The following is a 21,149-nucleotide window of genomic DNA, read 5'->3' on the forward strand; positions in this document are numbered from 1 at the left end:
TCAGTACTGAGGGTACAGATGCCATCACAGCCAGGTTTGTAGGCAGGTGCTGTATATATGAACTCAGGTCTTCATTTGTATGCAGCAGATATTTACACAGTGAGCCACCTCCCTATCCCCTGGAGGGGATTTTGAAGGTACAATTAAGTTTCTAAATCAAGTGCTTTTTAGGAAGGAGATTATGTGGGTGGGCTTGATTTATTCAGGATTACCTTTGAAGGGGAATGGACAGAATAATAAATAACAGAATCAGAGTATTAGAGGGTCTTCATGAACGGAATTCTCACTCTGGCTTGGAAGATGGAGGGGGAGAAACACCCATGGCCTTGGGGAGGAGAGCAGCCGCTGGCTGGCAGACTAAGTGGGTCCTCTGTCCTGCAATGTCAAGGGACTTCTGAATTCATTCATAGCCACTTGAACCTCAGGTGAGATTGCAGCCAGTAACACGATGACATTAAGTCCCATTGCACAGTGAAGTGGGAACTTGCCATCTCAGGCCCAACTTCTGACCTACCCGACTCTGACAATACCGAAATTTGATGCCTTTGACCCCTGCCGGTTCATGACAGCAGCCACAGAACACAGCGTCACAAGGTGTCGACTACTGTTCGTTAAATATTTATTTATTGATGTTAAGTCCACATTACAACAGCATAACAATCCAAAGTATGGGAGTACTTTTTTTTGTTTTGTTTTGTTTTTCATAAATACAACATAAAAGGCGGCAAAAGAATGCTAGCTAATCCCAAGCCCAGCAAATTAGCAAAAAAAAAAAAAAAAAAAAAAAAGTCACATTCAGAAAAATTTGGCAAGTATGATATAATATGGGTCACAATTCTAAACAGAGCTAGGTCCGTAGGCCCCTGCATGGTTACTTAAATCCCCCGTTAGCCATGTGTCTGTGGTCAGAGACTGGCACCACACTCTATAGGACACCTGCCACCCTGTGCTCAAGCCTGCTAAAACTCGGTTGGTTGGTGTTCTTACAAAAGTAGAAAGCTGTACATGTGAAGCAGTAATACAAAATATATGGGGTGGTTACAGGTATAAAATTGGTTTAAGAAGTACTATGTATGAATGGAGTAACTGAGCTAAGAAAGTTCCACACTTTTATAAATAATGAACAATAGATGCGTTTCGCACGAGGAACACAGTGTCTTCTTTTCGTAGCAAAGTACCTTTAAAGCCTCATGTTTCGTACTATCAGGCCAAATTATTTTCTCTCGCTAACAAGGGAAAGTATTGGTTCCGACTTCAAGTTATCAAGTCTGGTCAGAATCAACTCCATTTAGCCGAGGCAGAATCGTGCATGCAAAAGCAGGTCTTTGCAGCTTGGCCTTGTAGATGCTCAGAGCCTGGCCCTTCCTCAGGCTCGGTTCCGTGGCATCAGGGAAGTGAAGGGAACTAGAAATTTCCGTTCACCACCTCTTAGTGCCAACGGAAAAGAAACTCATTGTAGCACAAGCTGGTTTCTGTCTCTCACGTCTCCACTGCCCTCTGGCAGACTAGACCCTATTAGCTACTTCTCCCTTACGCCATCCTTGCAGTCTCAACCCAAGTCCAACTTACTCTACACACTAACATCATCAACTACGACACACTTCAGCTACATGGAAGTCGCCACCGCTCATGCGCTCCAGACTTCCAGATGACCCCTGGAGCCCTGGGCTGACTCACAGCAGTGTCTTTGCATCTATGTTTTTAAGGTTTAGAAGAAAACCGACGAGGAGCCTGGCCCACCCCTGATGCTTTCCTCTAAATGGATATGAGATCCCTGTGTGAGTAGCAATTCCTTCCTTCCTTCTTCCCATGCCTTCCAGACCCGTTGCCTCCAAATACTACATGCCTTGGTCACTTGGGTGGTTCGGATGCCTCTTGTGGAATGGACTGTAATACAGATCTGCTGTCTCCAGAACAATTGAAGTGGCTTAAGTTTAAATTAGCCTTTTAGTTACTATGGATTGTAAGTAAGCTTCATACTGAAGATGAAATCGAAGGCAAGGAACTCCTTCTTTCTGATTTAACAGGAGCGGTTTGCAAAGACAAGGCATTCACTCGGATTCCTCATCACTCTCCCACCCTTCCCTATTGCACGTGGTTCAGGGTACCCATCTGTAGACACTGCCCTTGAGAGTCACCATAGTATCTGTCAAACATTTCACACCGCCACATTACAGCACCCACAGCTTGTGTTTGAAGGCACTTGTAGATCGCTTAAATCGTGGTCACCTTTGAAGAGTTGCCTTCTTTTGGCATTTTAGACCATTTTAACCACAACACTTCCAAAAGTTTTAACTTGGACAACAAATGTGAATTTTCTGTGCAACGTGTACATTTCGATAAGCATCACCTACTTAGATTCCCTATCAAGTAAGAAAAATAGGATTTTGGTGTTTTTTTTTTTTTTTTTAAATTTCTTAAAGTCAAAAGTCTACTTCTGCCTTTTACATGATGTGACAGAGGAGTATGTTGGTCGAAGCAATGGCGTTCGGTATTCGGCTTCAGCAGAGGTGCTGGTCACAGGTCCTCACTTTCTACCAAGCCGCTGTTGAGCGCCAGGTGAGATGGACCTGCTTCAGGCTGGAAGGCGGCTTTGATGTCTAGTCCCTGGTCCGAAAGGGCCGCGTAGCGACTGGCTGAGGGCCGTACTTTTTTTGGCTTGGTGGTTGGTGGCTGCTGGTGCCACTGGGCTGCGGAGAAGGAGAGAGTAAAGGACGATTTTTAGAAGTCTAAATACACATAGACTGTCTTTCAGGTAGAGCCTTTGTGGCTCACACCTGCAATCTCAGCACTTGGGAGGCGGAGGCAGGAGGATTGTTGCAAGTTTGAGGTCAGCTTGGGTTGCACAGTGAGTTACATGCCAGCCCGGGTTTCAGAGCAACAACCTGTCTCTGAAAACAAAAGGCACACGTGCAGAATGATTGTCTTTTGATATATGTGAGCGGTCCATACATGTCTCTTTAAAAAGATTTTATTTTTTATATATGTGAGTGTGTTGCCTGTGTGTATGCACGTGCACTGAGTGTGTGCCTGGGTGTGTAAGTGTGTTGCCTGTGTGTATGCACGTGCACTGAGTGTGGACCTGGTGCCTGGGTGTGTAAGTGTGTTGTCTGTGTGTATGCACGTGCACTGAGTGTGTTCCTGGGTGTGTAAGTGTGTTACCTGTGGGTATGTATGTGCACTGAGTGTGTTCCTGGGTGTGTAAGTGTGTTGCCTGTGTGTATGTGTGTGCACTGTGTTCCTGGGTGTGTAAGTGTGTTGTCTGTGTGTATGCGTGTGCACTGAGTGTGGACCTGGTGCCTGGGTGTGTAAGTGTGTTGTCTGTGTGTATGCACGTGCACTGAGTGTGTTCCTGGGTGTGTAAGTGTGTTACCTGTGTATGTACGTGCACTGAGTGTGTTCCTGGGTGTGTAAGTGTGTTACCTGTGGGTATGTATGTGCACTGAGTGTGTTCCTGGGTGTGTAAGTGTGTTGCCTGTGTGTATGCACGTGCACTGAGTGTGTTCCTGGGTGTGTAAGTGTGTTGCTGTGTGTATGCACGTGCACTGAGTGTGTTCCTGGTGCCTGGGTGTGTAAGTGTGTTGCCTGTGTGTATGCACGTGCACTGAGTGTGTTCCTGGGTGTGTAAGTGTGTTGCCTGTGTGTATGCACGTGCACTGAGTGTGGACCTGGTGCCTGTGTGTATGAGTGTGTTGCCTGTGTGTATGCACATGCACTGAGTGTGTTCCTGGTGCCTGTGTGTATGAGTGTGTTGCCTGTGTGTACGCACGTGCACTGAGTGTGTTCCTGGGTGTGTAAGTGTGTTGCCTGTGTGTACGCACGTGCACTGAGTGTGGACTCGGTGCCTGGGTGTGTGTAAGTGTGTTGCCTGTGTGTACGCACGTGCACTGCGTGTGGACCCGGTGCCTGGGAAGCCAGGAGGTGCCAGAGCTCCCTGGTACTGGACAGCTGTGAGTGGCCGTGTGGTTCATGTGGTGCTGGGAACTGAACCCGGGCCCTCTGCTAGAACAGGAAGTGCTCTTAACTGCTGAGCTGACTCTCCATGCCCCATGTGTATGTTCTCTGTGAAAGAATGCACACAGCCCCGGTAGAGACGCAGATAACGTAGAGATCCTTCTGCATTTTACTTACAAGAATCACAAGTCACTGTCTATGTGTGGCCATGGGACTGTGAAGTCAGGCTACATGGCAAGTTATTGCTCTTTTAGCAACTGCAGTGTTGGAAAAATCTCAAAACAGTTGATAAGCTTCCTATATCTGATCCATCTTCCTCTCCCTTCTTTAATTTCTAGTTGGGAATTCTAGATAGATTTCTAACATTAATAAACTGAAAAGATTCAAGCATTTGGCACGCTTTCAATAGCAGAAGTAAAATTTGTAATTTTTAAAAAATATTTTCTGGTGGTTTTTCATACATCAACACATCATATAATGCTGTTGTACTAGCCTCTAAATAGAGCTGGTAGTTTTTTAAATTTAGGATGCATGTACACACAAACACACACACACACACACACGCACAGAGTCAAGAATTTACTGCTGAAGTGCTTAAGATATATTAATGAGAAAAGCACTTAAGCTATGTAAGTACACATTCCAGAATCAAGGCACACACATTAAGACTGCAGCAGGACACCGTGAAAGGGTTATGATTCAGGAAGAGACGTTAGGAGACAGCCACTCACAGACTATAGGAATAAGAAAATGTGAAAAACGCGTATGCCTTTGTCTACTGTTAACCCTTTGGGTGCTCAAGTGAGACAGCCGCAGTTGACTAGGCAGCCTAAGAAATCAACATGCACATCTCGCTGATCAATCAAAGACCCTGCTGATACTTGGGTGTTTGTTCTCCTGGAGGGGTTTCACTATTAATGTCGGGAAACTATAAACAGAAAGAGAAAGAGTAATATGAATTTTTTTTCTTGGTAAACGAAATGCTGGAGTATAAACTTAGGACATAAAGCTTAGAGTAATGTGATCTGTCGCTCTGATATCTACTTCTTCATCATTCAACGGGTGAGACGCAGTGAGCTGAAAGGGGGCCGCACTCACTGTAGACATCGAGCCTGGCAGTGCAGGACACAATGCCTGCTTCGTTCTTGGCGGACACGGTATACCATCCAGCGTCTTCTTTTGTGGCTCCCTGAATGAGCAGACAGATGTAGCCGTGATTATCCTGGTGCATGCTGCAGGAAGAGATAAAGTCATTAGAGCTCTAAATGTTGAAGAAGTGGCGGTGGACACGAAACATCCTTTTTAATTAGGTCATTGGAAACAGAATGGTGCCAGTAATAGATAACAGGATCATACTTATTCTGGAGAGGCGGCTAGCCCCATTAAGTTAATGGGAGAGTGGAGCAGGCCTCAGGAGGGCGAATAAATCTATGCACTAATTCCTAGAGGAGGACCTGCCTTTACAAAACCATTGACCAGGCTGTTGCTACCGGAGCAAATGAATCCATCTCTTCTTTTTGATATACACATTTCAAAAATGCCATCAGGTTAAGTCCGAACATGCTCACCACATCCCAACATTGCCACCTTCCAAAGCTTAAACTTACAGTTGAACAAAGGGTGACTTTTGTCTTGCATGGCCAGGGTAGCGTGCTTCTACACACATGCTTCATCTAGCGTCAGGAAGACACAAGTTATGGGGTAGATGCAGCCACACGCAAGTCTTACCTTACTCGATCAGTGCTGTGAGTGAGCGATTCATTTTCTTTCTTCCAAAATATCTGAGGTGGTGGCACTCCCAAAACTCGGCATTCCAGCCTCACTGGGTACCCATCAGCTACCCCTGTGTTCTGCAGCTTCTCAATAAACATGGGGGCCTTGTGTGCTTCTTTAGCTGAGGAAACACAAGATGAATTATCCATTAGCAGCGTACAAAAGGGTCACTGCCAGGTTCTCAGAGGCTTTAGAAAGATTGAGCAGCCTCTTTTATGGTGCCATTTGCACGTCACGTGGTCAAGAGGTTAGCCCTCTCCCCAAGCAAGGGTCTATACGCTTCATTGCACTCATGTATTCCCTCAATTAATTCGAGAATGATGGGCCCACACAGCACCCGGACATCTGCTCCTCAGAAGCCCGCCTGACAGGCCTCAGAGATTCAGTCACTGCTGGCAGCTTGTGAGAGCTCCCCTCCTAATTAAGTCAACGCGAGCTCACGGCCTTGACTCGCTGCTGCCACCTAGTGGTGACAAGTACTTCAGGCTCAGGAGTCAATGGCGGCCTCTTGAAATGTCTTCTTTGAAGATTTAAGGTTGGAACTCATACTGCAATGAGACATTCCACAGCATTTAAAGGGTGGTGGTGGTGTGTGTGTGTGGTGGGGAGAAATACATACAGGAAAGGCATGTTTATCTAAATTTGGCAATTTTAGATAGTTATCTATAAACTAAGGATGTACAGCCCGTAAATTACAAATTCTAACTTACATTCTTTGGAGCTATAAAGAAGATGACTTTATGATTATCTTATAGGATTTTATGATTTAGTCTTTTAAAAGTCATGGATTATTGTTAGTAATATTCTGAATATTATAAGACAATGGGAAACTAATTTCTTAGGCCACTGGTAGAAACAATTTCAATTTCAGAGAAGGAATAAGGTGTTTAATTTCATCTGAGCTCCCGATAATGAATCCAAAGCTACACATCTTCCTGCACATTAACATGAATCAGGGTCTTTGCCATCAGATACTGGTTTGTGTCTTTTTTTTTTTTTAATTTATTTATCTATTATGTATTATGTATACAGTGTTCTGCCTACAGGCCAGAAGAGGGCGCCAGATCCCATTACAGATGGTTGTGAGCCACCATGTGGTTGCTGGGAATTGAACTCAGGACCTCTGAAAGAGCAGCCAGTGCTCTTAACCTCTGAGCCATCAATCCAGGCCCTCTGGTTTTGTGTCTTACTGGCTGTGTCATCACTGACAAACAGATCGTAGATGCCTCAGCATCTCAACTAGTGGGGCCATAACGAGTCACAGCATCTTTAAGGATTAAACTGGAAAAACGCTTATGAAGGCCTGCACAGGCGGCATCCTGCACAGTGAGCTCCGAGTAGCACATGGCATTACTGGCGAGCCGCTGGGATATTAAGACTAGTTTTAAACGCAGCTCGTAACGCATAAACTAATATCTGCTGGTGAAGACCTTGATCCATGTCAGTGTGCACTACCCGCTCTGACATGAGCCATGACCAGATGTCTTATCCTGATGGACAAATAAGAGCAATGGGTACATTTAACAGGAGAAAAAGAAACAGTTTGAGTTTAGAGAAATGAATGAAATCAACCTTGCCGTGCGGGCAGATAGAATACTCTGCACAGCATTTAAAAGCCTGGTTAAAATGACAGCATCGCCCTATATATATTTACCAGATTTCTGTGGGGCAAACACGGTTCTGTTATTAGAGTCGTCACCCTGGATTTTATAGCCCAGACCTCCGCCCCGGCTTCATCCTCATTTTACTCTATTGCAGACGCTGAGTGGTTCACGAGTGTTGGCAGGAGGCTGTCCTGAGTCTAATCCCTGCTCCCTAAGGGGGCCCCGGTGATGATCTCACAGGGCTGACGCCAGGCCTCGCCAAGACAACGTCTGTGACGGCTTTGTCAGTAGACCTGAAGGAATACGCACTATGCTTTGTCAAGCTTCGTGACAGCGAGAGGTGAGGCCATCAACACCCTTCCTTCTGCCTTACTCCTGAGCACTGGTGGTATAAACGCTTCCACGAATGTCTTCTCATCCAAGGTTTCTCAAAGAGTCTAACTTCCTTGAACAGCACTTACACAGATCTACAGTACTGCTTTGAAAGCAAACGAGTGAATCTGATACTGAATTGAGTGTGGATGAGAACACCGCTTCAAGTCTTCGAGTTTTGAAATCGCTGTATGGTCTGTTAAAACTGTCCGTTGGACTCTGTATAAAGTTCTGGAAGCCTGTCTGTCTGTCCGTCACTCCCTCCCCATGTACCAGTAGGGCCTATCACAGCCATGAAAAGGTAAACTGCCCAAATCCTCTCCCATCTTTGCTGGGTTATGTGAGAAAGAAAAGATAAACAATAACGGTGATGCTGAAGTAAGAAAAATGGATGCTTCCTATTTGCTAAGCCTTATGACATGCTACCATTGTGCTTGGTCTGTTTTGTCAGCATTTTGACTTATTTTCTGCATTAGTTCATGGCGGAGAATTAGTTTTTGTGCTGTTTGACTTGTTCTGGCAATGAGGAAGGAGTCACAGGCCACCTACCAGCAACCACAAGCTCCAGGTTAAAAGAGTTCTGTCCTGCTCTATTGGTGGCAATACATGTGTAGATGCCGGCATCCCGGGACGTGACCGGCTCAATGATGAGGGAGTGTACTCCATTCTCACGGACCAGCATCTTGTGAGCACTGTCAGGGCGGATGGGCTTCCCATCCAGTTGCCAGCTGAGATCTGGGGTTGGTAACCCACTGACCTAAACCAGAAAGGAAATGCACATAAATTTCTCTAATATTAAAACAACCAAATCACCAGGAGTTATTATGGAGTCAGTTCCTCTTGAGTTTTGAAATTGCTGCATGGTCTGTTAAAACGAGTCTGTTGGATTTTATACATACAGTTGTGGAAGCCTATCTGTCTGTCATTCCCTCCCGGGATGCTAGGTATCACAAACAATGGCCTTTTAGATGGCTTTTTCATGCTTCTCTTTTGTTTAAAACTTTCCCATGGTTTCCATAAGCACGCAGAGACTCACAACTAAACATTTCTTATAGAACAATCTAGAGATAAGTGAAACAGGGATTGAAACACATTTCTGTCATCATCTTACCTCACCCAAGACTATAAAAATTCCCAGGTGATGTCGGCATTGGGCTCTGAGCTCTTTGGAAACAACCAATATATGAATAACACTCAGATCTAAAGCTTCCCAACAAGGAGTGGCCATCGCCATGGAGATGTTAGTTAATGCGTCCATTAGTACACAGACCTATTATTATTTTATAATCCGTGAAACTGAAGAACAAGTGAAATTTGAAATCGCCCATAAATCATAGACAAATTAGCATCACAATGGAAATGTCCTGAAATCTGAAGACCATGGCAGTTGTGTGACATGTTCAGTGTAAGGTGACAGTGTGGAAGCCACCTGCCAGCTTTTTATAGTGTTGCCCTTGATTTGAGAGTAGAAGAGCATTAGGAAGGACCTTTTGAAATCCTTCCTTCTTCCAACTTCCCTAGTGGGAAATTACGTATTCTGGCCCCCAAAGGGACAGCTAAACAATTCCTATGAAGCACTAGCTTTGTCCAAATCTGTCAGAGACCCATGCATCCCGTCCTGCCCCATGGTACGTGTTCATTCCTACTACTAACAAAGCATCTCCTATACATGTAGTCAGCGTCTGGAGAATGTAAGGGGAAAGGGCAATTATTAACAAGAGACTGGGATTTCTGAAAGAGTGGTTTGAGGCAGTATGTTGTCCTCTTATCCCTTGCCATCCCCAGATGTACATCTCCACATGTACCCTCTCCCTGTGGGGAAGACCCTGGAAGTAAAGCAGTGGATATTCCCAACTGAGTTCCAGGTCTTGAGGACTTTATAGCTTGTTCCCACTTTTCTGGGCTTGATAATGGACAAGCAGGATCATCTGACTTGCAGGAAGCCATGACTGGGTCCTTTCAAAACAATTCGCTGAGGAGCTGTTCCGTGGGTAGAGTTACTCGTGCTCAGGCAAAGGGAGCATGTCCTAGTCTTGTGACTCCGGCCCTCCCAGTGTGTAGTGAGAACAGCATGGTATCAGGTCATCAGGTCGTCCCAAGCTGGCCGCAGCCGGAGCAGTCTGTGCTCTTGGTCCATGTAGAGAGGCAGAGAGAAGAGCACACTTTTCCTACTTTGAAGTAGATAGCAGTGTGCGGAGCCCATTCATATGGCAAGACATTTGGTTCTCCCTCTTTGGTTTTTGAGGCAGGGTTTCATGTGGCCCAGGCTGGTGACTATGTGGCCAGGGATGACTTTGACCTTGTGAGCCTCCTGCCTCTGGGTTCTTAGTGCTGGGATGTGAGGCTTGTGCCACCACACCCAGCGACTTTCAGACTGACTTTATGCAGGTCAGATCATGCTAGTGAATTCAAGGACTGATTGTTTTAGTTCTCAACACCCTTTAAAGGCACAGATGAAAGGACATTTGGGGTGCTGTTTAGAGAGAATAAAAATGGCTACCAGGGTGCTGCGTATCAACTCACCACACCCACTCTCGCTACTTGCTTACATTTTAAAATTAATCTCAGACTTGATGTAATTTTGCTTCTAAGTAATTCAGTATACATTAAAAAATGGACAATATTCTACTGTTTCTTCTTCTTCTTCTTCTTCTTCTTCTTCTTCTTCTTCTTCTTCTTCTTCTTCTTCTTCTCCTTCTTCTTCCTGTTCCTCTTCCTCCTCCTCCTCTTCTTCTTCTCCTTCTTTTATTTTTTTCTGAACTGGGCCTGACTGTATAAAAGCTGAATGACCTATGTTTCCTGTGTAGAACACACTGGTCGGGAACTTCCAAAAATCCACCTGCCTCTACCACCTGTGTGCTGGGAATAGGGGTGTGTGCCACCACACCTGGCCCACAATTCCGTTTTTAAACATGAAATTAATAACAATCTTAGGATGTCATCATTTCCTTTGTTGACTGGAAAGACCATCATATTGGTTATATTTATGAACTTTTTCAAAATTTAAAATATTTATTTAGAAAATGGGCAAATAAAAATTTTGTTTGTATGTATTGCATACACGATGCTCTAGAATATGTGTACACATTGTGGAATAATGAAGTTGACCTAAACAGCACGTTCATTATCTCACATGCTTATCATCTCTCTTTTGTGTCAAGAACCTTTACAACTTCCTGTCAGCAGCCTTCATGTGACTGAAGGGTTGTTAATATCCGCCATAACGAGCCATAGATTTCTTGAACTTGTGTCTTCTGTGTGACCGACAGCTTCCCAAGCCTGCTTGGCCAGCTCTCAGGAAGCATCATTTAGTTCCTCCACTGCTGAGCTTCTTTAGATTCTGCTTTGGGAATTTTGTGTTGTGGTCTGACTTCACTGAACACTGGCTCGAGGGGCGGGGTTCGCATTCAGGGGTCGGAATGGAGCAGAGAGCTCCCCAAAACTAGAGAAAGAGTGGCCCAGGGCAGAGAGGAGGTGGGGTCGGAAGGTGACGCAGGCTTTGGTAGAGCCGGTGGAGGACAGAGACAGGGTTCGAGTTTTTGTCTCAGGCTCTTAATCTTTATATTTTGTCCCCGAGTTCTATTTTATATAACGGGTAAAAGAAATCGTAGCAAGATTCTACATGTGAGTGATAGCTGAGTGAGGTCATGCCGTGTCCGTCCTTCTGTCCCTGGGTCATTTCACTTAATGTCCGTTAGGCTCACTGTGTTTTCATCAGTGACGGACAGGTATTTTTTAAAATCTCTCTATCTGTTGGTGGACACTTACACTGACTCTGTATTTTGGATGCTGTGAATGATGTGAGTACAGACATCTCTGAATTGTGATTGCATTTCCTGTGGATCTAAGCCAACTAGATCGTATAGTAGTTCTAACATATGAATTCTTGTGTATGGTGTGTTTGCACATGTTCCTGTGGATGCATGTACACATGGTGGTGGAGGCCGGAGGTCAATGTCAGGTCTACAGTTCTCCTCAGTTTGAGATAGGGTGTCTCATTGAACTCAGAGCTCACTGGTTGGCTAGACTGTCAGCAAATGAACCCCCGGGGTCACCTGTGTCTACTCCCCTACCGGCAGTGGATTATAGAGCAATAGCTTTTTATGTGGCGTTGGAGAGATCCGAACTCAAGTTCTCATGCGTGAGTAGTGGACACTTTACCAGCTGAGTGATCTTTCTCATGTGTGAACCTTAAAAACTTCTATCTATGTATCTATGTATCTACCTACCTATCTATCTATCTATCTATCTATCTATCTATCTATCTATCTATCTTTATTTATTTATTTATTTATTTATTTATTATTTGTGACAGGGTCACACTATGTAGCCCTGGTTGTCCTGGAACTCATTATGTAGACCAGGCTAGCCTTAAACTCACAGAGATCCACCTGCCTCTGCCTCCCAAGAGCTGGGATTAAAGGCGTGAGCTACCACATCCTGGCCCCCTGAATATGTTAATTCTTGATTTAAAGTGAAGTAATGCTTTGAAATTCAACTTGTGTTTTGTAATGTAAGATGTACTACATTAGGAAAGCAAATTATTTTAAAGAATACATTTATTCTTTTCTATATGTTCTTCGAGGCCACCCACCAAAAAAGAGTGATCAAAAAAATTAGATTACTTCAAAGTAATTGCTAGAATTGCATAAAGCACTGACTAAGAATGAGGAGACACACATGATCCTCCCATCTCTCCCACAGGAATTCTGTGGTCATTGGCAAATCCCCTCTCCAACTCACCGTCTTTCTCACACTGATAAAGGAATCAGAATTTCTACTCTTGCATCTTCAAGAGTGATAGTTTTGAAACTAATGAAGGCCACAGCTACGGCCTAGTTTTAGAAATACCGATATGCATTGTTCTTTGGCTCACACTAGCCGTGGCGCATGCACGTCCAGGAAACTTATTTTAACAGCACCGTTTTCAAGCCTCTCCACCAAGCTCTCCGGTTATTATTCACGTTCTGCAATTCCAGGGAGAACCAGCAGATGGAGCCCAAGTAATCTTCAAAAATGATCCACATTTAAGCACTAAGGGTCCAGACAGTACACAAATGACTGACAGGTGGCAGGGGTGGGGGTGGGTGGGGAACTGCTAGGGTATGGAATGTATGGTGGGAACAGGGGGTGAGGTAGGTGAGGAGAGGAGCAGGGGACTAGAAACCAACCCAGACTAAATATGTTTGAAAATGCCGTAAGGAAACCCGTGAACATGTCAGCTAATTTAGAATAAAGTTAACCCATCAAAACTAGTATAAGAAGGACGGTAATGCAGCAATGGGAGGAATAGAAAAGCCAATAGCTTCAGAGCACAGAGTAATCATGAAGATCTCCAGATGATTGGGATGCATGACAGATTCATCCCCTAATCGGGAAGCGGGGGGCTTGGGAAGGAAGGGGGAGAGGGAGCAAGATCTAGTGATTTCCTGGGGTTTAGTTCTGAGTAAAGAACACATTGAATGACAGTTTAAAAGGAAAGGAAATCATCACGATAACTGCGTACACAGGGAGTCTGTTTCTCTTGGGCTGGGGTCATCTTGTACTCCACAGGAAAGACAGAGGTACATGCGGCAGGCATGGACACACTTACTTTGCAGTCCATCCGGCAGAGCTTGCCTTCCTGAACAGTCAGATCTCCAGGCGCCTGCAGGAAGTGAGGCCTGAAGAATCGCTCCTGAATGGGCTCGTTTTCATCGCCACTGTCCCTCGATCGAGAGCGAGGCCTTGAGATGAGAGACGTGACAGGCGGGTCAATGGAACATACACGATCGTTATTTCCAGGAGAGAGAAGTCCCTGTCTGCGTCCATCCCACAACATTTACACACAAAAAGTGCAACAAGCAACCCTTGTTTCATTTGGAGCTTATGGTTAATCGAATAGTCTCCAATCAGCAGACTACTAGATACAAATCAGAAAAAAGGGTCACTATATTTGAGATTTTTTTTTTCCTAATAAGACATTTTTAAAGCTTTATGTTAGAAGCTTTTTGTTGTTGTTTGTTTGTTTGTTTTTGAAAACAGGGTTTCCCTGTGTAGCTCTGGCTGTCCTGAAATTCACTCTACAGAGTGACCAGGCTGGCCTCGAACTCAGAGATCCATCTGCTTCTGCCTCCCAAGTGCTGGGATTAAAGGCTTGTGTCACAGCTACCCGGCTTTATATTAGAACTAACAGCAGCGTTTGTTCTCCTACTTCTTTTTTGTCTTTGTTTTTTGGTTTTTCCAGACAGGGTTTCTCTGTGTAGTTGGAGTGCCTGTCCTCTGTAAACCAGGCTGGCCTCGAACTCACAGAGATCTGCCTGCCTCTGCTTCTTCCCGAGTGCTGGGATTAAAGGTGTGGGCTGCCACCGCCTGGCTTTTTTCTTTTCTCTTCTTTTAAACCAAATCTTTCCCATTAGAAATGAATATTAACTTTTCACTATGATTTAAATTTTGTAGGTAATTATAATTTCCTACTTTATAAAAATATAATGTATTTCTCATCAAAATTCTTTTTCATGTTCCTTGGGAAAACAAATTACATTTTTAGGCATGTTTAATTTTTCATTAGTTTGTATGCCTGAAGGCCTTATTTCCTGCTTTAAGCAAGGGTGGTGCTGACCTCTCAAACCTTATGTGTCTCCCCTGCTTATGTTACCAGAGCAATAGAATTAACAGCAAGGGCACAGGAGACTTGAGAAACCAATGCAAGAGTAAGTTTAAAAGTGGACAGCTAGGGCTATAGATCAGTGGAAGAGTGCTTGCCTCAGATGCACGAGGTTCTAGGTTCTAATCCTCGGTGTTGAAGAGAAAGAGAGAGAGAGAGAGAGAAAAGAGCCCCCTTAACTAGAAAAAGAACAGCGGAGCAAGTAACATTTTCAAGCATGTCAGGCGAACAACAGTCAGCTGTTTCATATAGCTTAAATACAGACTTTGTGAATGACAACAATGTCTTCTGGAGCCACTGATGTGTGGGAAAGTTTAGGTGTTTTCTACACACTGAAGAAAAGTGGAAGAGAAGGACCCAGAGTGACGGGCATGATAGTAACGTGTTTACAGCCACAGATGGAGGTCTAGGCTCCTGAGAGCTGGTCCTGCCGCAGGGAATGCAGAGCGGTGTCTGCGCATGCTCAGCCCTTGTCACAAGCAAGGTCTCTGTGGTACAGGCACTGGGTGATATATGGGCACCACTTGTCTGATGCTTACTTACTTTTCCTGCTTACCACTCCACCGAAGGGGTCTGCATGTGAGGCTGTAACTGACAGTCAGGGGCTATTTTAGGAGGCTGTGTCTGTAATACCGCTAAACACGACAGGCTGCCTGCCTTATCATATTCCTTTTAAAATTTAAGTATATTAATAAGAAATGGTACCCGTTACTTGCCTGCCATCACGGTTTCAGGATCTGTCATAGGCCTGGGATTTAGGAATCTATCTGCTAGATACTAGAAGTTCATGACAAATCTTACTTATACGATTTATGGTCTCACTGCATAATGTTTTGAACCAAGTAATTTAAAATGTACGCTTTCCAAACGAGCTGATTTTAAGAATAGTGGTAACAGGGTATAACTGTCAGCCCCCACACAGCTGTTGCTTTAGACCTGTCTTGAACATTTGTGTTCCGCTTGCTAGTATTTTCATGTAAAAGTCCTGAATCTCGATTTTCACATATTTTATAAATTAGGTCCTGTTTAGCAAACTAATGATCATACATCTCAATAGCTGGGACACACACCGGCAAATACTTGCTCCCTTCCATCTCTAGCTGCAAAGGAGCACAGTAAAAAGACGTGTTCACCGTCACCCTCTGATTGTGGTAGCAACAGGTTTACAGCAATGAATGGATGACTGAGTGAGAAGGAACAGCCCGGACACCCGGGAATGAGCATCGGAAATACCTTCTGGCATGAGGATGGCCTGAGGGAGAGCGAGGGCTGCGGCCTCTTTGGTTGACAGCCTGCACCATGAGCCGCCCTGTACAGCTGACACGGCCCTGTTGGAGACATCAGGAGAAGACGTTAGGTGCTGTGCAAACCCGTTAGCCATCTCACACTGGCGAGTCCCGTATCTTATTCTCCCTACGACAGTATTTCTTAGTCAGGGACCGCTAGTCACCACACTGAAGTGCCAGTAAAACCACTGGCTGAAAGAATTCAGGTGACAAGCGTCTGTTTTATCTAGGATGGCATTCAAAACGACACCCCTCATTAATCTGCAGAATAAGGTTCCCCTAACACATGAAACCGACTTGTAAAATACAACAGGAGGATATTTTTCTCATGTGATGCTCCATTTTTATGGTCAAACACCTATGTATCGTGGCTAATTCTGAGGTCAGAATTAGATGATTTTAGTTTTCCATCAGATCTTCTCAGTAATACATTCATCAACAGCTAGTGTTATTGCTTTGTCCAAACCATGTGCTAAAGGACGCCTGCACAATAAAAATGAGCATCCCGTAAGAAGTATGCATAAGACAAGGTAAGCATCATAACAGTGTGCCATTGTGGTCTCTGAAAATAAACATGTGAGCAATTTAAAAGCCAGGAGTGACTGGACACCCAGAACTTGTGGCTTAATCTACAGGCCTAGCTAATGAAAAATAAACTTGAAACTGTAAACTTGATAAGTTGTAAGTAGACACGTGTGGCACTTCAGGGACCCAGATGATGAGAATAGGTCACCAGATCTGGAGTTTGGTTTCAGCTTTTCTCATACTACTGCTAACAGGCAGCAACATCAGTGAGTTCCCCTCCCACTTTTCAGAGGGAGCAGATCTGTCTCTAACTTCTGGAGCCAAAAAGAAATTGCAAGAGAGGGAACACGAGAAGCAAGAAATGCCATTAATAATTAGGCTTCATGAATTCTAGCCTGGGATGGATGAGAAACCCTTGTAGCAAGATGCCAATAAACAGGAATGCAGCAGTGTGCTTTGAGGACTTGTGTGCCAGCTGAGAGCAGGCAGGGGCAGACTCCATTAGAAGAAACAGGGTGGGCTATCATAGCAAGAAACCTAGAGTATGATTTAATGGAGGGAAGGGTCTAGTCAACCCGTTCTCCAGTCTTCCCAAGTCACGGCTTCTCTAGGGATGCAGCCACTCAGAAAAGGCAGACACACGGGATGTAATGCAGACCAGAGAAGAATTGTAACTACTATGCAGAAAGGGGTGGAATGAAACAAGATGCAATCGTCTCCTACCACTAGGCAAGTGAGTGACTCCAGTATTCAATACTTGTTGTAGAGGTCGGAGCTCAAACACTGTCTTTCCCAAAAACTTCTGAGGAGAGCTGAGGAGAGGATTAGGAGGGAGGACTATTTCCCCATCAGATGAACTGTGTCTGAAGCCCAGGCTGCACACCAGCGATCATGACGACTCGGAAAACATTTGCGAATCTTTAGAATAGCTAGAAATCAGGAAGTTAATCTCTTCAAAACCCTCTAAATCTATATTCACTCTGGAAAGAGCTATTTGTGACTTGCTTAGGAGATTCCTCTCTATTAATAACCTGGCTGGTATATCATGCTAGATGCTTTATCAGATGAACAACTAAAATCTAAGATTCCCCTTTGAGATCAAAGACAAGAAAGTGCGTATTTTGTGTTTCATGGACAGCTTCAAGTACATTGACATGGGATGTAGATTCTATTTTCGTTGCTGATTCAGTGGTGGGATGCATATAAGTTAATCCACTCTTCCTGTGGTCTAAAGCCCAGGATACAAGAGGAGTTTATATTAACCAATCATTTATGTAGTCAGAAGATCATAGAGTATGAATTAAATTCAAACTTTAATCTTGAATTTAGGAAAGAAAATGTGAATTGCTTTAAAAAAAAAAAACTCCTCTTAATGTCAATTTGAATTCTGGTTTTCTTCTACAACTTTGGGCAGAATAAGAATACATAAATGCATACACATACACATGCCTCAAAAGATGCTGTAACGATGAACTGTTAAAGGAAGAGGTTACTGTTTATAATCTTTCTACTCATATATTAACCTTCACTTCTGCATATAAACGGGGAGGGCCTGGTCTTCAGGAGGTAGGATCAGGTTTGATGTCTTGGTTGTTACTGGCTAGATATATCACTGCATCACATAGTGATACGGCTCAAGGGTAAGCCAGGCGCTGCCAACCCAACCCTGGCACCCACAGGGTGGGAGGAGAAACTGACTCCCACAAGCTGTTCTCTGAACTCAACACTCACACTGTGGTAAGTGTGCACTCACACACACCTATACATACATACACACACACACATAGACACAGACATAGATACACACACACATACACACACCCCACATTAAGTCAGTAGATAACATGATAAAAATATTGTAATATGTTGCTAACCAGTAGAGGAACATTTTAGAAAGCATCCAAACCAAGAAGTCATATACTTTCATACATATAAAAAACATCTAGAATTCAGTAGAATCGATGAAAAGATGTGTACACCAGAAAAAGTTCAGATGGGAACTCTGAACATTTTACAAAGAGGCTGCTCATTTGGAATCAGCACCAAGGATTTTAATCCTCTAAATATTCCAGCCAAGCCGAGGAATCATTGAAATTATGCACAACTACACACTATTGTACTTGGTTTTTAACTTTCCGATTTCCATCTGCTCTATTAACACATGGAATGATAATCAAGTGAATTCTTAAGTAAAGCCTAGAACAAGGCTAGGAACCCCATGCTAACATAAACACAACCAACACACTAATTTTCTCTATTTAACTCAGCTCTGTGGTACATCTATTTCGGGGGACGTGTGTGTGTGTGTGTGTGTGTGTGTGTGCGCGCGCGCGCGCGCGCGCAGGATTCCACAGAGTTTAAAGTTACAGTACAAGCAAGAAGTTTGGATTGCTACAGTGATTTTGCATGAAACGTCCAGCTTGGCAAGGTTATTTGATGCCTCGCCCCTTGAGGCCAGTTGTTTACATGATATGGAAATAACATTTATGTTTCACAGTTTATGAGCCTAACTCATGGCACACGAGCCTCTGTGAAAGCCGGTCACTTGTGTACATCATGCATTTGGAGGAAACAGCACACTGCAAAACAGCCCTCCCAAACCCAAACGCAGCAGAAGGTAACTTAGCAACACAACACAACACAGCAAAACACCCACATTTAGATTCAGCTGTGCCTTAAAGGCAGGATTAGCGTCCGAAACAACCCGTTTCTCTGATCCTCAGACTGGCAATGTCTGGTGTAGGGCTGCACAATCATGCTAAGCTGTGTGATCTGGTCGCTGATGAGTTGCTGGAACCGTACACATGGAGTGTAACACATGGCCCAGTCGGCATGGGTTCGGAGCTGTGTATTCTGTCCCAGGTGAAATTTGGAGGTAGCTAACGGTTTATAGCATGTTTCTTACTCCCCAAAATCTATCCAGGTGGGAAAATACCCTGTTTTAAAATACCCCGTCGAGCATCAGCATCTTCCTCTGTCCTTGGTTCTCACCCTCTTTCTTGCCTGCTTCCGGTAATTATTCCCCTGCTCAGGAAAGTCCCTCCTTCTTCTGTGTCCTGTTACTGGACTCATTTTCCCCACTCTGATCCTTTCCTCCTCGTCTTGGCCATTTTCACGTCATGCAGGCCACAGACTATGCACTGTCTCCCCTCTAAGCCCAAATGCTTTCACAATTAGGAAGAGAAAACCGAGGGAACTGAAGGGCATCAGGGCATTGGGAGTGCCGCCTACAGTTTTCTGTCCGCTACGCTTGATGCTTCGGAGGGTGGGTGTTTCTTGAGAAGAGGTAGCTTTTTGATTTGATTTCCTATCCGTGTCTACTTCGGGCATTCTTCTTTTATATCATTTAAAATTTGCCAACTACAGGAACATGACAGCAGTTCAGTATGCAATATGGTGTGCTCTAAGGTTGTCGTGGTGGCTGGGTAATTACTTTTAACACCGTGTATCCACAGCCACAGAAGATCAGATCTGCCAGAGTGTAGGGAGAAAAATGGCCGGCCACTCACTCTCATTTCAATGCCACTTTTTCTTAATGTATAGGAAGATTAATCACATTATCTGCACATGATTCACAAAACCTACATCTGGCATATTTGGGCAGGATGCACCAGCTCCAGATGGTTTTACTGTTGGAATTAGAAACAACCAGGCAACATGACCAGAAACTTGGGATAGCAACTACTGCGAAGTATCACAAATTCCCTAATCCTCCTAATGTTGGCGGGATGTAAACATTGACACAAACCAGTTCCTAAATGTCCACCTGGAGGATTTCCTTCATGACCCCGCCCCCCTGTTTGGTGGTGGTGGAGATGGAACCTTGGTCTCTTATGCACGTGGGGTAAAGGTTCCACCTCTCAGCTAGATCCCAAGCTTCCCCTGTTTCGTCTTCATTGAAAAGGAGATTCTTAGGTCTGTCTCTTAATGAAAACACTGTGTGCAGTTTGAGACTTGGATCTGGACACAGTGGTCTAAGTATGTGATGTTAGGGTTTTTTTTTGAGCATTTTGCTCCTCCTGGTCAACCTAGAGCACTCATCATGATCCGCCTTGGCTTAAATCACAGGAGGAGTGGGGGAGCTGAGATTTTGGTTTGCTGATGTCATCTGGCCCACTCCTAACATCTCTATTTTCTCCCAGAGGCAGGAGGCAAGCACTAAAGAGGCTGGTCATGGGGATTTAACCTGGGGTTGATAAGGCAGAGGTACTGGGGCTCAGAATGAGGGCAGCAATTGTTCTTTCTGGTTTTTCCTTGGCTCTGGGCTTGCTGAGGGCTGAGCAGCTTCCAAGTTCCTGTGTGGCCCCCGGCACCAGCTGTGTTGTGGGTGTGGTAGTTGTGGCACAGCTGTATCTGATGCCCCAGTTCTTCCCCATGGGGGTGGTAATGAGAACAGGAGGAGGTCAGAAGACCACACAGCAGCAATTTACAAATCCCACCCCCACTGACTGGCCCATTCCCCAACGGTCATGGCGGGCGGACTACCTCTCATAGAGCTGACCTTTGACATCTTGGTTCCACGGGCTCTGCCAAGCATCCAGCCATAGACTTTGATGGATGAATTTGTGTCTCTGAATCAGAGTAACGGTAACAACCAGCATTTATAGAGGGTACGCCGTATGTCAAATAAACCAAGTGCTTTTTACATGCACGATGTAAATCCACATTATTGTCCTTGTTTCCCATAGGAGGAAATGGAGAGGTAAACTGATTCCCAAAGGCCATAGGTAATGTTTGGTAGAGCTGGCACATGCTCACAGCTGCCAGGTCCTGGAGTACAACCCTGGCTCCCCTAGGACACCATCTGCGTTCTCTCTCTCTTCTGCTCTCCTTCCTGAGCTCCTTTTCTTTGTTTACAACTTGGAGGAGTTGGGGGGGGGAGGCTCTGGTTTACACACAGGATTTGGGTAAGATTATATTTTTAAACTGAAAAATGTAATTACATGTATTTATGAGCGTAATCTGATATTATAGGCATGCAGTGTGTAC

General features: G+C 44.5%; 1 protein-coding gene across 4 annotated transcripts in view; it reads right to left on the reverse strand.

The window, feature by feature from the left end:
* Window positions 1-597: 597 nt before the first annotated feature.
* Window positions 598-21,149, reverse strand: part of Palld (palladin, cytoskeletal associated protein) — a 413,286-nt gene continuing 392,734 nt past the window's right edge. For 2 of the 4 annotated variants that reach the window (XM_028881040.2, XM_028881039.2), the window contains 7 exons: window positions 15,583-15,677; window positions 13,297-13,429; window positions 8,253-8,460; window positions 5,683-5,848; window positions 5,053-5,186; window positions 4,836-4,882; window positions 2,602-2,690 (listed from right to left, as the gene is read on the reverse strand). In XM_028881040.2, the coding sequence (XP_028736873.1) occupies window positions 4,869-4,882; window positions 5,053-5,186; window positions 5,683-5,848; window positions 8,253-8,460; window positions 13,297-13,429; window positions 15,583-15,677 (750 nt within the window). In that variant the 3' untranslated portion in view covers window positions 2,602-2,690; window positions 4,836-4,868. Of the gene's footprint in view, window positions 2,691-4,835; window positions 4,883-5,052; window positions 5,187-5,682; window positions 5,849-8,252; window positions 8,461-13,296; window positions 13,430-15,582; window positions 15,678-21,149 lie in introns of all 4 variants that reach the window. The other 2 variants (XM_028881038.2, XM_028881037.2) reach the window with 1 other exon arrangement.

Source organism: Peromyscus leucopus, chromosome 17 (assembly GCF_004664715.2).
Source record: "Peromyscus leucopus breed LL Stock chromosome 17, UCI_PerLeu_2.1, whole genome shotgun sequence".
Lineage (NCBI taxonomy): Eukaryota > Metazoa > Chordata > Mammalia > Rodentia > Cricetidae > Peromyscus > Peromyscus leucopus.